Source organism: Aphelocoma coerulescens, chromosome 15 (assembly GCF_041296385.1).
Source record: "Aphelocoma coerulescens isolate FSJ_1873_10779 chromosome 15, UR_Acoe_1.0, whole genome shotgun sequence".
Classification (NCBI taxonomy): domain Eukaryota; kingdom Metazoa; phylum Chordata; class Aves; order Passeriformes; family Corvidae; genus Aphelocoma; species Aphelocoma coerulescens.
The window spans coordinates 13,270,654-13,284,601 of NC_091029.1; the positions used below are offsets into that span (position 1 = coordinate 13,270,654).

A 13,948-nucleotide genomic window follows, 5' to 3' on the forward strand; every position below is an offset into this window, starting at 1 on the left:
ACCGCGTGGGCGCCGCCGCCTCCTGCTCCTCATCCAACAGCAACACAGGGACACGGCTCCATGGTGCAGAGCCTTCAAGTGATCAAACAGGCTGGGATACGCAGTTTGAAGTATTTCTCATAGCTCTTTTATAATTGTTTCATATAAAAAGCCTTCAGTTAGAGGAAGCACTGACACGCTGCGTTAAGCGAGGCGAAGGAAAAGCGATGCGAAGCCACAGCTCTTACACCAGGTGCCAGCCGACTGCAGGCACAGGGAAATGGATTTCTGCTGGAATTAATAGCCTTCCACAAACAGCTCTACCCATAGCAAATTAGTTCAGGAAAAAATACATGCCAATCACTGAAAGGCCACCTAGTTCCCCGCTACGCTTGCACAAATAAAAGAAAATAAAACATCATTATACGTGTAAGAAATCTATTTTGAACAGAGCAGCTCATTTATTTTTCCATATGTTCTCCCAGATTTCATTACTACCTGCTGCAGAATAATTTTCATAGGTTCATAAAGAGTTATATTTTCATCTCCAGGTCCTTGCCTTCCATTGTACCACAAATAATGAAGACTCATTAGGCCAGGAGATGAGCTCGTTGGTGGCTGTGCAGCCCCACCAGTGCCCTGCACAAATCTGCCACGTTCAGAGGCACCAGAAATCAGCATACAATTCTATTTAGGGGCATACTGGAGGGCTGAGGAATCCCACTCATTCCAACTGGACTGGCCATAGGGATAAAGAACAGCCAGTGAGATGCTGAGGTCCCCAGGGATAGAGCTGGGATAAGAGGGCATCACTCAGAGCTCAGGAACAAAACAAACCAAACCGAGTCAAAAAACTTAAAGCAAAACCTCCATGGAAAATTCCCTAGAGACAAGGAAACTTGCATCCCCCTGAAGAAACCAAGAGCAAATCAGCATTAGGTAACTCTAAAGCCCTTTACAAGCTGTTGTAGAGCTGCAGGATGCACGTACACCTCTGCACAGGCTTCATCCTCCCCGTGTTCGAACCACCTCAGAGTACAACAATAAATCCCCCAAGTCCTTGTAACCACAGAGCAGAGAGGACTAAGGAAGGGTGAATTGCTCCCTATACTGCATTTCTGAACTACCAGCACCTGTAATGGAAACCCCACTGCTGCAGTTCAGGGATGTAACTCAGAAGCAGGAACAGAATTTCCATGTGCCACAGGATCCCAGTGCCTGGGTGGGTGCTCACCCTCAGAAGTGCAAGGCTGAAGGGACACTTCCACACAGAGAACTTACAGGGAGGCTCTCATGATGCTGTTTCCACAAGGTAGGAAGGCCTCTCTATTGTCCTCCCAAAAAATCCTAAGAGCCTTCTCCATGACATTGATTTTCTGGAGCCAGATTTATCTACATAAATTATTGTTCCCAGAGAGGTTGAGGCTGTGGCTGCCCCTGGATCCCTGGAGGTGTCCAAGGCCAGGCTGGACAGGGCTTGGAGCAACGTGGGATAGTGGAAGGTGTTCCTGCCCATGGCAGGAGGGTGGAATGAGATGAGCTGTAAGCTCCTTTCCAACCCAATCTATGTTTCAGTGACTCTATGAAATATGTGAAAAGGTTTAAAAAATTGGAAACAGAAAGAAAAACTGTAGGGTCTGGGTGTGAGATTTCTCTAGGAATTCAATCACTGAATGCAACGCTCCTGCCAGTCCAATCTCTGTGGAACATTCCTGGAGCTTGTCTCCAAATCAGCCTGCTTGGCTTTTCAGCCTTGACTGCTTCACAGGGACAATGAGTTTGCCAGTGTCTCTCTGGTCTCTGTCCCAATGTTCTGTATCTGAGACAAGTGATTGGACTAATTTTAAAAAAATCCTGATTGCTTTTATTTCCCCTCAAGTAAAGCAAAAAGAGGTTTAGTAATGTGATCAATAATGAAACTAAAATTGTTAAGTCCCAAAATAATTTCAATGGATGAAAAATGTTGAATAAGCTCTTGCCCTTACTCCTCCAAAAGTAAGAAAAAAAGCTGTTTTTATGGCTATATATATAAAAATATATATGGAATTCCAATCATAGAATCATGGAATGATTTGGGTGGGAAAGTACCTTAAAACTCATCCTGTTCCAGCCCCTGCCATGGGCAGGGACACCTCCCCCTAGAGCAGGATGCTCCAAGCCCAGTCCAACCTAGAAATCCTCCTCCCCTCACTGCTGTGAGCTCTATTAGAGCCCAGACTGATGAACTGGATGTCTTGAAAAAGCTATTACTAAATGTCAAGATAAGGACAAAAAAAAGAAATCAAAAAAGAGAAACACTTTTCTCTCGCTGATTTGAAGCTCAGCAATGAAACCCCACATGTGATTTAACACCCAGAGCCTCAGCAGAACTGCAGAAAATTGAACATGGGGACAGAACAATTTCAATCTCTGTGGTCTTTTGACTTTTCAATTGCTCTTCTATAAATCCCTGGAATGCAAGGTGTTCCCAGGAATGAGAACAAAGTGCTTTCCTTCTGTGCAGTGATGACAGGAGAGGGAATGCTGCCCTGGGGAAGTGTTTGAAGGTGAGGTGTCCCCTAATGATGTGACAACTGCAGAAAAGGCCCAAAAGCTGAACCCACACCCACACATAAATCACATATTTCTCCTTTATACATAAATATAATCTATATACACACATTTAGTACTGTAATAATAAGATACACAGGTTTTTTAAAGTCAGCAGATGCTGGAAAGCATTTTTCCCCTTCCCAGAGCTAAGCAGAGGAGGAAACAACTCCTTCACCATTCCAAAAGAGACCACACTAAACCCCTTGGCTGTTTGGGAGGAAAAGGAGGAAAGACAGGAGGATTTAAAGATAATTTGCTGCCATGAGCCAATTTGTTCTGCTTTCACAGAACAAGAACCCTTAAGCTCAGCAAACAGTGTTTTGTGGCCTACAGCTCTCCTGCCCTTGGCTCCTCTGACCCAGGCTAAGGATTTGTCAACTTTGCTGCTCTCCGTGTTCACAGGGAATGGGTGCTGAGGCTTAGGGAATATCAGATTCATTATCTTTTTAATCCCTTTGTCATCTGATGTTTTAAAAAGATTTTAAAGATTTATGGGAGGATAACCACCCCAGGGAAGGGGCCACGGGATTAAGTGACAGGTTTATAGGATCATAGAACGGTTTGGGTGGGAATAGACCTTAAAGCTCATCTCATTCCATCCCCTGCCACAGAGAGGGACACCTTCCACTAAATGGGGCTGCTCCAAGGCCTGTCCAACCTGGCCTTGGACACTTCCAGGCATGGGGCAGCCACAGAATATCCACAGAATCCAGAATATTTGAAAAAACAGATGCTGAAATAGATTTCCTAATAAAGAAGCTGCCAAAACCCAGTATCTCAGACAAGCAGTTTTATTATGAAGAATTGCTGGACTCAATCTAAGGAAGGGTCTGTGTAATAAAAACTATCTAAAATACAGAGATAGAGCTAAATTGTACATTAATTTTTACTTGGAGTTTTAGATCTCCTTCAAGTAATTTTGATATTTGTCCTTGTTTATACTGCAGTCTGAGAATGAGCCAGATGAGTCAGGGAAAAGCCGAAAGAGTACCCAGCCAGGGGGGCCATTCATCAGTTCTCCACTGATGTCTTCACCTTCCATTTTTTCATTTTCATATTAAAAAAATTTAAAAATCAATCTTAACTGGGGTGACTGCCCCAGGAATGATTTGCAGGAGATGTAAATGCTGAGTGCTCCTCCAGTGTGCGTTTGGAATTCTAAATACAACCCATTATTCCCACTCGGAGCGCACGTGGAGCGTCTGCCTTAGCCAGAGCAGCCAGAGCACCTCCCAAAATTCCTAGTTATGACTTATTCCAGCTTTTCTTTGTCAGGACTGCCTGTTTCCAGGCTGGTGAAGGCTGTTGCAGCTGCTCCTCACCTGTACACCACGGCAGGGATGCGCTTCCAGGAGCGGAAGCTGGCCACGCTCTCCAGCTCCTTATCCGTGATCCAGGCGGGAACGATGATCTCCTGGGGGTAACTGCCACACAGCCTGTGGGGAAAGGGAGCAAAGTCAGGGATATGGAGCAGCTCCAGACCCCCCAGAGAGCACAAAGCAGCTGTGGAGGAACCTGATGCCCCTTTTGCTAATTGCTGCTTCCCTGGATGTTAATAAACTCCCCCTTCTCCAGCATTAAATACGGAGGGATGGCTCTTTCTCCTTCCCTCCACTTCCAGAGGCCAAGGCAGAGATTCCTCCTGCAGGGACACCAAGCACCAGCTGTGAGTCATTACCCTGCACAGGCAGAGCACTGACACTGCTCCATCACAAAGTGTTCCAGCTGGGTTTGCTCTGAGCAGGACCAGGGATCAGCCAGAACACCCTGTCCTCCCTGCTGTAGGTCACAGAGCACCTTCCCCTGCTCCAGAGCCTAAAGAGGACTTCTGTCTGCACTTTGAGTACCTCAGAAAGGGTTTTCTCTTACTTATTCATCCACAAATTTAACTCTTCCAAACGTGTTTGGTTTTGGGTTTTTTTTTTAAATACACGTCTTTGTAGTAAGTTAGAGAGTGAGACACTATGAAAAAATATTTTAGAAAGTTCAAACTCCACTCTTTGCTCACTTAAGATCTCCCTTAGAATGCTTATTCTCTAAGAAGCCACATCAAAATCTGGTATTTCCAAGCCTAAAAAACTGTAGCAGCTAATAAGACATTGAGAAATTAAAAGCACGTTTTTTCTATAAACCAACAAAAAATCCTAATTCTGATTGTCCCTTCTTTGGAACTGTAGAAGCTGAAAAAAGTTTCAGTAATTGAGTGTTTTGAGATGCAATTTGGCTGTGGAGGAGCAGCCCCATCACTCACTTGTACTTCTCATTGATGTTGGAAATCCTCCAGGCATTGTTCATATCAAACCCCATCCGCTCCACTTCGTTCTTAAACCTGGAAGTTACATGTTCTCCTGGGGATCCAGAGCAGAGGGAGAAAATGAATGGGAAATAAGGAATTAAGATTCCTGCTTTGCAAAACAGAGCAAACCAGCACATCCCTCAGTCCAACCCCACCACCTGCATTTCACAGCCTCATTTTGACAATTGCATTGATGGCTCTCTCTGGCCAACTCTCCAGAAGTGCCAGAGTCCAACAAGGAGTTTTTCCCTGAAATTACCAACTTCTGGAAATTCGTGTTAAAAAGAACAATGCTGCAGACCAGAACCAAGGACATCAACAAAGGAACTGAGATCCATCAGCAATCCAAGTGGGATGGTCTGAAGTTCAGAAGAATTTGGTATCAATGAGAAGAATGTGAAGCTCTGGTGAAAGGGTAAGACCTGGAATGTGCCCTGGAACGTGGGCAATCCATTGAATATGCATTTCCAGCTCCAACTTTCCTGTATGGCTGGAGGCAGGTCCTGTCATTTATCCTGCATCTCAGTTTTCCATCGTAAATTGGACATTATTCCTCCGTGAGTCATGTGCAGATAAGAAAGTAAAATGCATAAATGATTGTTTGATACATATATCAGTCACAAGAGCCTCACAAATTCCTGGATTAATACATTAAAGGAAGTGGAATGAGCCCCATTTATTTCCTAGACACTTTCTTTTAAAGTCTCAAAATACAATTGAAAAATATACAGTGGCAATAAAGAATAAGAAGACAGAAAGTCTGGAAAATGAGACAAAATTTCCAAGTTTCCAGGGCTAAGAGAAGTGCTAAATTTAATGAGCATGTGAGCAGCACTAGATAAGTGATTCTGAAAGTCCATCCATTGCTTGTCTCTTTAAATTACTGTATCATTAAATCCTGAGGCAGAGCAGCACCCAAGGGGGGAAAAATCTGTTGAAAAATTAATGCTTTAAGTATTACATCTTTCCATTAAATATTTTAGAAAACCCTTAAAGTCTTTCAACCCCCCAGCTATCTGTAGATACACATTTAACTCCAAGATGTAAATGCACATGTCTGGAATGATTTTTAATGCCAGGTTACAGAACAATGAGAGATAAATAGAAATAGGTAAATTAGGAATATAGATGGCAGCCTAATTACAGGACTTAATTAATTACAGTGTTATACAGATCCTTTGTCAAGAGCAGAGGTGAAATTGGACATTCCAGCCAGGCAACAACCTCTGTCAGGTTTGTCCTTAGCAGTGACTTTTTAAATTTAAAAACCCCACAAATCCTTTTGCTGGAGCACCACAAGGATGGGCTTCACCATCAGCTGCTCCTTAAAACTTGTGCTACATCCTTAAGGATTTTTTTGGATAGCAAATGAGAATAATGGAAATATCCCCAATCAACACTGCTCAGCCCTGGTGGGTTTTAAGAGAAACACATAAAACTACATGAAAATGAAATATTCTGTTTGATTTTTCCCTCTTAATTTTTAGCTACTGTGAAGCCACAGGTTTTCCTCTTAGAAAAGAAGCCCCAACCTTAACATTTAGTCCATTCCTCCTGAACTGCTGGTATTTTAAGAGGCACTTTGAGCCAACATTGATAATGTTTAGAAGCATCCCAATCCACTCTCAAAATGCCAGGAAAAGCAAGCTAGATATTTTGTGGGCTTGTGCTTCCTATTACAGCTGACTCTGTGAGCCACAGCCTGGATCTCTACTACAGACACTGCTAACATATTTTTCCCAGAAAATGTGTTCTGTTGACACTTGGATGGATTTTGAAGCACTTTGGTATTTTTGTCTGTATCTAGCAAACAATGGGCTCCTTGGACATAGAAGAGAAATGACAATGTCTTGGGATTGACTTCTTCAACTCCATTCACACTGATTTATTTCAGCTGTTTGAAGGAGAACATCTACCCCCAGCCACAGGCAGCTACAGGGAGATAAAGTTATGTTAAAGAAAATGATTTGATAGACAGAGATGCAAGAAAAAAGTTGACTGGTAGAAGTTAATAAAAAGGTAAACGTTGCTTCTTATCCCTGCAAGTGTCCAAGGCCAGGGTGGACTTGGAGCATCCTGCTCTAGTGGAAGATGCCCCTGCCCATGGCAGAGGGTGGAATGAAATGGGCTTTAAGGTCCCTTCCAATCCAAACCATTCCACGATTCCACGATTATCCTAAGCTAGCATTAGGCTGAAATCTCTGTTTCAGCGAGGAAGAGGAGACTCAGCACGCCTTCCACAAGTCTGCTAGCTCCCATTTCCCTAATTTAGTTAGGAGGGAAAAGCCCTGGGTGTGAAACTCTGCTCTGAGGAGTTTTTTGGCATTTTCCAGAAGCTGCTAACGAAGTGTGTGAACAGGAACAGGGCCAGGGAGGCTCCTCCTCCCACTGTGTGATCCCTGCTCCTCCCCAGATACCACAGACATGAGAGCCTGTGCCCAGCTCCAGAGCAACCAGGACAGAATCCCAGGAACATCTTTCAGCCTGGTAACTGGGACACTTCCCTGAGGCAATGAATTGTGACTGACAGGAGATCCCAGAGGGCCTGGAAATCAGATCTTAAACAAGTGTTACAACCTCCAGCTTGCCAAGCTTGAGCTTTTATTTACTTGTGGGCTTCTAAAGCTTTCCAGCAAGGATGCTATCCCACTAAAAAAGATCACTGCCTGTGGCTGTGAATGAACCTCAGGAGCAGCTCAGGGGCTCCCTTCTCCTCTCCAACACCCATCTTGGAGATCACTGTTCCAGACAGTAACAGAAAACGTGGCAATCAACCCAAAATGGTTCAGACTGAAAGCTGCTGCTGTGGTGAACAAGGTATGGTTACACCTGACTGAATCCAATCCACCCCAGGAACTCCCTGGGGATATCCAGGTGCTGCTCTGGTGATCCCAAAGGTGTTCCCACATACCTGGCCGACACAAGTCCCCGTGCTGCTCCTTTTCACTGGCATAAACCTCCATGCACCAGGCGTGGTAGGCAAAGGAGAACAGGTCCTCTATCTTGGACGGGGGGCGGATGGCATTGTTCAGCCTCTTCAGCCAGTCCTGACACTGCTCAAAGGTGGAAAACTGACACCTGTCCAGAGACAAACATTCCATGGGTGATTTTCAGTAAGAGATGCCGCTCTAGAAGGTGACAGGCTGAGCATGAAAAGGTCTGTGAGAGCACAAAGTGAGGGTGAACAACTTATTGACAATTTAGTTCTGCTTCCATGTGCACTCTAATGGGAAGTAAAAATGAGACCTGTGGATATGAGTAAGGAAACACATTTAGGGAGTCAGGATTAACTGAGCAGCAACGTTTTGGGACTGAGAATAACCAGGGTGTGCCCTGCCAGGAATAAGGGGGACATTTCTCCATATGTTACCTATGAAACCAAGGAAAGATCACTGAGGTCAAAGACAGGAATGTGTTACAGCCCCTTCTGACTGCTGGAATCAGGGGGAAACTCAGAAAACTATCCCACACATTATAATCTACACAATATAACTGTAACCACAGTCCTGTAAACAAGAACAGGCTGGGAGACCTGGGGGTGTTCACCTGGAGAGGGACTTGGGGACAAGGCATGGAGGGACAGGACACAGGGAATGGCTTCCCAGTGCCAGAGGGCAGGGCTGGATGGGATATTGGGAAGGAATTGTTCCCTGGGAGGGTGGGCAGGCCCTGGCACAGGGTGCCCAGAGCAGCTGTGGCTGCCCCTGGATCCCTGGCAGTGTCCAAGGCCAGGCTGGACATTGGGGCTTGGAGCAGCCTGGGACAGTGGGAGTTGTCCCTGCCCAGGGCAGGGGTGGAACAAGATGGGTTTTAAAGTCCATTTCAAACCCTTCTCTTTGTGGCTTTGTTGGGAAGCACAGACTGAGCTCTGCCCAATGTTACAGACTAACAACAAGCAGAGAGAATATTCCCTGCACAGGAGAAACAAACCTTTAAAGCAGTGCATTAAAATTACATTAGCTTTTCTTTTCAAAGAGGATTCCTGGACTCTTTAGAGTAAAAGGGTGGAAATAAATCAGTGATTTATTTTGCTCTGACATTTTTCTTCAAGATTTTATAGTTATTAAATATTGCCCAAGTATTTACATTCGGCTCAGTCCGAGTGCTGCTGGTTAATGATGGCATCTGCACTCCCTCGGGGCAGATTTATCACCCCTACCTGCAAATAGCTCAGAGCCACAACGTGGAAGGAAAAAGCCATGTCCAACATCTCCCAAGAGTTGTGAGGAACTGCAGCCTGAGGTGTTTATTTCTTTCCCATCACTGACTGTACAGCAAGCCCAGACTACTCGCTGAGACTGGATAATTCTCCATTAAATATTCAAACTCAGGCAAGATACATCTCACCCTAAATTCTTTCTAAATTATTTTGAAGTTAGTGGTGCAAATAACAAGCATTATCTTTACTTGAATTCTACTACTCAAAATACAAAGTTTGCTCATAAAAAAGAACAAGAATATGTTCTAAATCCTCTGTCTCAGCCCCAAACTTCACCATCTCCCAACCAATCGTCACAAAGTCCTCAGTCTTGGAGATGCAATTTTAAGAGGAAATTGATAAGGAAGGCAAAAATACAAACAATCAATTTGTATTCATTCTACAATTGAAGGGAAATAACAAATTAATGTAGGGAGGAAAGGTGACTTTCTTAAATGTCAAGAGCTACAAATGAAGAGGAAGTTAAACATTGAATTCAAATTAAACTAAGTATTACTTCCAAAGTAAAATCAGTCCTGGTGAAAAAAACAGCCTTTCAGGAAGCAGCTGACCTGTTAAACATTCTGAGTGCTTGGAGATGGCTGGGACTCCTTTCATTACACAAAAGGTATTGCCAGCAAACATTTAATCAAAAAGAAATGTTCCTTTCTTCTTAATTAAAGTTCATAGATCAAAATTAATTTCTGCAGCAGAAAAGTAAAAAAAAAAACAAAACAACCCAGCTAAGGGTAGCTCAGGCTGGGCAGCTCAGAGAATCCTGGCTCAGGTCTGGAGCCTGCAGAAGGGCAGCCAGGAGGAGCTGCTGGCTGCACACCTGGAGCTTCCCTCACGTGCTTTTCCCTTATTCCCTCACTTTCTTTTCCAGCAGGTCACCATGCCTCAAGGATAGTGACTGTACCCTCATGGGTGTTGAAAATGCAGCGTGGATGAAGCCTCCAAACCCCAAATCTTGATTAAACACTTTTCCAATATGTGTGTCAGTGGCTTTATCTACTTCTGTATCTACTGATTTGTATCTATCAGTAGATCTATAATACATGATAACTGATTGTAAAGCAGGGAAAACAGAGTGAGACTAAAATTAATGTCAGAATAAAACCAAGATCAGCCACGTGGGCCCAGACCAAGGTTTGCTGCTGTCCTGTATCACAACAATCAGACACACAGCTTACCCTGTATAAAAATCAGACAAAATAAAAAGCTTTTAAGGGAAATCAAGTAAGAAACCCCATTTCCTTGAACCATCCCAGCTGCCCATGGCACATGGAAGGCAAATTCTCCCCCCCTATAACACTGAGCCTCTCCTACCTTATAACCTTGCAGTCCTTGCAAGTCAAATGAAGCTGGAATATATCCCGGCACTCCACACTCTCGATGAGCTGCAATGGAACCTGCAATTAAACACATCACATTACTTGATTTCAGCAGCAGTAACAACAATTTCTTTGCATACCTCACAAGGATTTCTTGTAGGCTACATGGAGTCTGAAGAGAGGAAAACAACAGAACCCAAGTGGAACCACTTCAGCAGCTCTGGAGTTTGGTACCAGGTATTCATATTCCAGCTCCAGTCCTGTGTAGCCCAAAAGCTTTAAGGGATCCCATGGGAACAGCTGAGAAGGCTGCAGGAAAGGCAGCAGACATCCAAGCTCCTCTCTCATGGAAGCAGCTTTCTCTCTTATAGGTCCAAATTTAGGAATCTTAATATATTTTTAGCTGCTGGTGTTCAAAAAAGAACTGCCAAGCAAGATCCCCTTAACAGACTGTTGCAGTCTGGATGCTTTTCTATGGCAATATCCCATATTTCCTCCTCAGGGAAAAACCCTTTGGCCTGTTTAGATCAACACTTCTGATGGAGCAGCCAAATTTAGAGTGGTAATGTTGAATCTTTCACATTAAAGTGCAGTTCTATACACTGCTGTTTCCTGGCATGTTTAACCAGCAGCAGGTTGGTCAGAGCATATGCAAATACCTTTAGAGATGAGAAAACCCACAAGATGAAAAGATTAATTGTCAGTATTATTTTTAGAACTTTACCTGAGATGGGCAAATGTACATTATTGTCTTAAATGAACAGAAGTCATAAATAACCTGTAATGAACATGAAGCACAAATCTGTTTGAATTGTTTAGCAGATTATATGGACATTGCACAAGGCAATAAAACCTCTGCCAGCCTTTAGCAACATTCCAATACCCTGATTTTCGCCATCACAGGACTAAGATCCAGCAGTTTAAGGTCTGGCTTACAAAATCTGGGGATTACAAGATGTGGCTGTAAGAGCCTGCCCTGCCAGGGCCTTTCCATATGCTTAGGCAAGTCCTTGAAGGTCACCTCCAATCAAAGCTCCAGGATAAGGAATCAAGACACCATCTTCTCAGGCACCAGAAAGCTTAAAAAGTACCTGATTTCAGTGGAATGAAAAAAAGGAAATGAACTAAAACCAGCAGGCAAGGAAAAGAGATGTCTCAAAAGTACAAACCAGGGGAAAACTTCTTCTGAGCAGGGAGATGCCTGGAGCAAGCTCACGGCAAATGCTGTGCCCAGGAGAGGGATGAGAACTCTGCTGTCTCTGGGGAAGGCAGGCACAGCTCAGGGCAGCACCTCAGACAGAGCCCAGAGGGCTCTCAAATCATTGCCCACATTCACAGCCCCCAGACACAACAGGCAGGGATTTTTTTAATGCTCAGCCTTTCCCCTGCCCCTGTCAGACCACAACCAGAGGCAGCTCTGGGCTCTTTGGAGCTGGAGAGCCACCAACCCTCCCCTGCCATGGCCAGCGAGGCTGGGACAGGGGAGTTACTCTGCTCCTTCTGTTGTAACTGGACATTAAATGACAGAAAATCCATGGCAAGAGGGTGTCTGACCCCACAGTCCAGTAGCTTGGATTTTCAATTTTGCATTTCAAATAAAGCTGGAACTTGAATTTCTGTCCATGTTTTCAGCATTGGCACTGGTTGAGATCTTTGACAGAGTCAGTGACATGAAGGGGGCATGAAATGAGGAATCCCTCCTGTGAGAGAGCCCCTCTTTGCCCTCCCTGAGCCCTGCCTGACTGTGGGTGACTCCACCAAAGCAGCAGAGGACTGAAATGCAGCACAGACCACAGCAGGTGCTCTGTTCCACAGCTGATCCTGGTATTTCACCTGCTCATTCCTTCCAAGCCTTCTCGGTCTGCCAGGCAGGTAAATTGTCTGATCAATGGACAGGAATGGGGCTCTGACTGGAGAATCTTCCAGTCTGTTTTCATGACTGGACAGCCCCACATACACCTAACAACAATTCTCAGGAGGAATTTCTACATGGAAAGGGTGGTTGGGCACTGGAAGGGGCTGCCCAGGGAGGTTTGGAATCCCCATCCCTGGAGGTGTCCAGGGAAGGCCTGGATGTGGCACTCAGAGCTCTGGGCTGGGGACAAGGTGAGGATCAGGCACAGCTTGGACTTGATGGCCTGGGAGGGCTTTTCCAACTTAAATGATTCTGAAATAACTTATTTAAATCTACCACTGAGTTCAATGGCACCAACATGGGAAGTAAGGCATCTTTCCCAGCTGAGTTAAGAGTCCAGATTTGCTTTTTAAGTCCAGTGCTGCTTTGTCTGTTAACATCTTTTTATTCCCCAAGCCCTGTTTTATTCTGTTCTTTCCCATGTCCATCTTCATTTAAGCAGTTCTCCACCTTTTCCCTCCTCCTGGCATTCTGTTTGTGGCTTCTCTTCCTCCTGTCTGCACTCTAATGACAAACTAATTCTTCTCCTCCTGCATTATTTTTAATTTCCTTCTTTCAAAGTCACTCCTTGTTCCCTGCCCTTTCCCTGTGCCCTCTGCTCCCCAGCCATCCATTCCCCTCCGACAGTCCACCAGTGATTCCCTCACAATCTGCAGGTTTTTCTTCAGGACAACCTTCCCATTAATCTTTTTAATTTTCCTTCCCACTCATAAAAATCTGTCCTCTGGTCCTCTTGTGTTTTCAACCTCCTTCCTAGCCATTATTCTTCCCCCAGTAAAGCTCTGTGGAATCATCTCCCGTCATTCCCTCCCTCCCTGATAACCTTCCCTTCCCACTGCACATCCTTCAGGCTGCTGCCATCCAACACCCAGAGCCCGTTCCTGGAAGAGCCATCAATTCTATCTGCAGGCACTTCCCTCTAATAATGGCATGGAAACCAGGCAGGGAGAAGCAGTCATTTGTGCTTTTAGAAGACTAAACATGCATTGTTATCTGAGGCAAACTACATCCCATTATAGAGAGTACAGGAGCATCCTGCTCTTGCAGTATCTCCTGACTGTCTCTTATTTAAAATTATCTCATTTTAAATAACAGCAACATTCTACAACTCCAACTTTTTCTTTTTGAGGGTTTTTTTAAATGATTTTGATGACTGGAGATGTCTGTTATCTAAGAGCAGTACAAGATAAATTTAGAGAATTACAGCTCTGTAGTTAGAAACAGCACAAGTTACATTTTCAGAGCTGAAACAACCACGCCACGGCCCAGTCCGTGCCCACAATTCCCAGTGGGATGCAGTGGATCGTGGCCAGACTGCTGTAAGCACGAGTGAGCCTGGGAGCTGGAATTGGGATCTCCTCCTTGTTTTCCCACCTCAGAGCTGGAATAATGTCAGGGTTATGGTACAGGCCAGTGTCTTTAACAAGCACAAGACCAAGGCTGGGTGCTGGGTGTCCTGGAGTGTGGCATGAGGTGGCACACGGAGGAACTGAGGGTACAAGGACAGCTCTGAAAGGCTCCAGGGTGGAGGGAGTTGAATCCCCCCCAGGGTTCATAGAACCCACAAGGAATGTCTGATGCAAATTTTTGCTTTTAATTACAGCTGATGACACTTTGGGTTTGCCTCGAAGGCC

General features: G+C 44.7%; 1 protein-coding gene across 8 annotated transcripts in view; it reads right to left on the reverse strand.

Moving 5' to 3' along the window:
• MTMR3 (myotubularin related protein 3) overlaps window positions 1-13,948 on the reverse strand; it is a 74,684-nt gene that overhangs the window by 20,752 nt on the left and 39,984 nt on the right. For all 8 annotated transcript variants that reach the window (XM_069031385.1, XM_069031390.1, XM_069031384.1 and 5 more), the window contains 4 exons: window positions 10,395-10,477; window positions 7,779-7,945; window positions 4,823-4,919; window positions 3,894-4,007 (listed from right to left, as the gene is read on the reverse strand). In XM_069031385.1, the coding sequence (XP_068887486.1) occupies window positions 3,894-4,007; window positions 4,823-4,919; window positions 7,779-7,945; window positions 10,395-10,477 (461 nt within the window). The remainder of the gene's footprint in view (window positions 1-3,893; window positions 4,008-4,822; window positions 4,920-7,778; window positions 7,946-10,394; window positions 10,478-13,948) is intronic.